Source organism: Egretta garzetta, unplaced genomic scaffold (genome assembly GCF_000687185.1).
Source record: "Egretta garzetta isolate BGI_Z169 unplaced genomic scaffold, ASM68718v1 scaffold296, whole genome shotgun sequence".
NCBI classification, from domain to species: Eukaryota; Metazoa; Chordata; class Aves; order Pelecaniformes; family Ardeidae; genus Egretta; species Egretta garzetta.
Genome location: NW_009259988.1, coordinates 1407401 through 1408352, shown reverse-complemented (window position 1 = coordinate 1408352; position 952 = coordinate 1407401). Strand labels below are relative to the sequence as shown.

Sequence of the window (952 nt, the reverse complement as noted above, 5' to 3'; positions counted from 1 at the left end):
GGAACTGCAGGACTGCATCCAGCCCCCTCCCTGCTGCCAGCAGGGCAGGGACCGGCCATGCTGGAGATGCCAGGGGGTGACACCAATGCCAGCCCCCCTTCCCTGTAACATCTCCCCAGGTTTGGGGCATCTCCCCATTCCTCAGTGCCACCCTCACCCCTTCTCCCTCTTGCTCTCCGGGCAGGAATGGACCCCGCCACCAACTCCAAAAGCAACCACTGCCTCGACGCGGCCAAAGCCTGCAACCTGAACGACAACTGCAAGCGCCTGCGCTCGGGCTACATCTCCACCTGCAGCAAGGAGATCTCGGCCACCGAGCACTGCAGCCGGAGGAAATGCCACAAGGCTCTGCGCCAGTTCTTCGACCGTGTCCCCAGCGAGTACACCTACCGCCTCCTCTTCTGCTCCTGCAAGGACCAGGCTTGTGCCGAGCGCCGGCGCCAAACCATCGTCCCCTCCTGCTCCTACGAGGACAAGGAGAAGCCCAACTGCCTGGATCTGCGCAACACGTGCCGGACGGATCACCTCTGCCGGTAAGGGCTGCGCCGGGCTCTGCGTGGGCTCTTCCCAGCCCGTCCCAGTGCTGGAGGGAGACCTGAAGATGGTGGTGGTGGTTGGGTTGTGCGGGGCTCTGGCCAGGTTTGCAGCGCTGCCTTGTTGTGTGTCCCTATTCCAAATTTATCGGTTGTGTCTTCCCGATGCCACGCGGCGCTCGCTGGCGCGGCCTCCTCCAGTACTGGCCGCATTCCGTGCGTAAAATGGGGGGGAGTTAATGGGTTTTGGCTGCTCCTGGAGAGGCCGAGGTGGGGCCTCGAGGTTGATCCCTCCTTGCTGTGGGGTGAACCCATGGGTTTCTGTGGGACTGCGGGTGCTTTGCGAGCATGGGGGCTGCCAACTGAGCTCCCCCCCCACCCCAGGATCCCCTCTGCCCCCAAACCCCCAGTGCAAACCC

At 63.8% G+C, this 952-nt stretch overlaps 1 protein-coding gene across 1 annotated transcript in view; it reads left to right on the top strand.

The window, feature by feature from the left end:
• GFRA2 (GDNF family receptor alpha 2) overlaps window positions 1–952 on the top strand; it is a gene marked incomplete at its 3' end in the record, with an annotated part of 22487 nt that overhangs the window by 8826 nt on the left and 12709 nt on the right. The window contains exon 4 of the mRNA XM_009640546.1: window positions 185–533. Coding sequence (XP_009638841.1) covers window positions 185–533 — 349 coding nt within the window. The remainder of the gene's footprint in view (window positions 1–184; window positions 534–952) is intronic.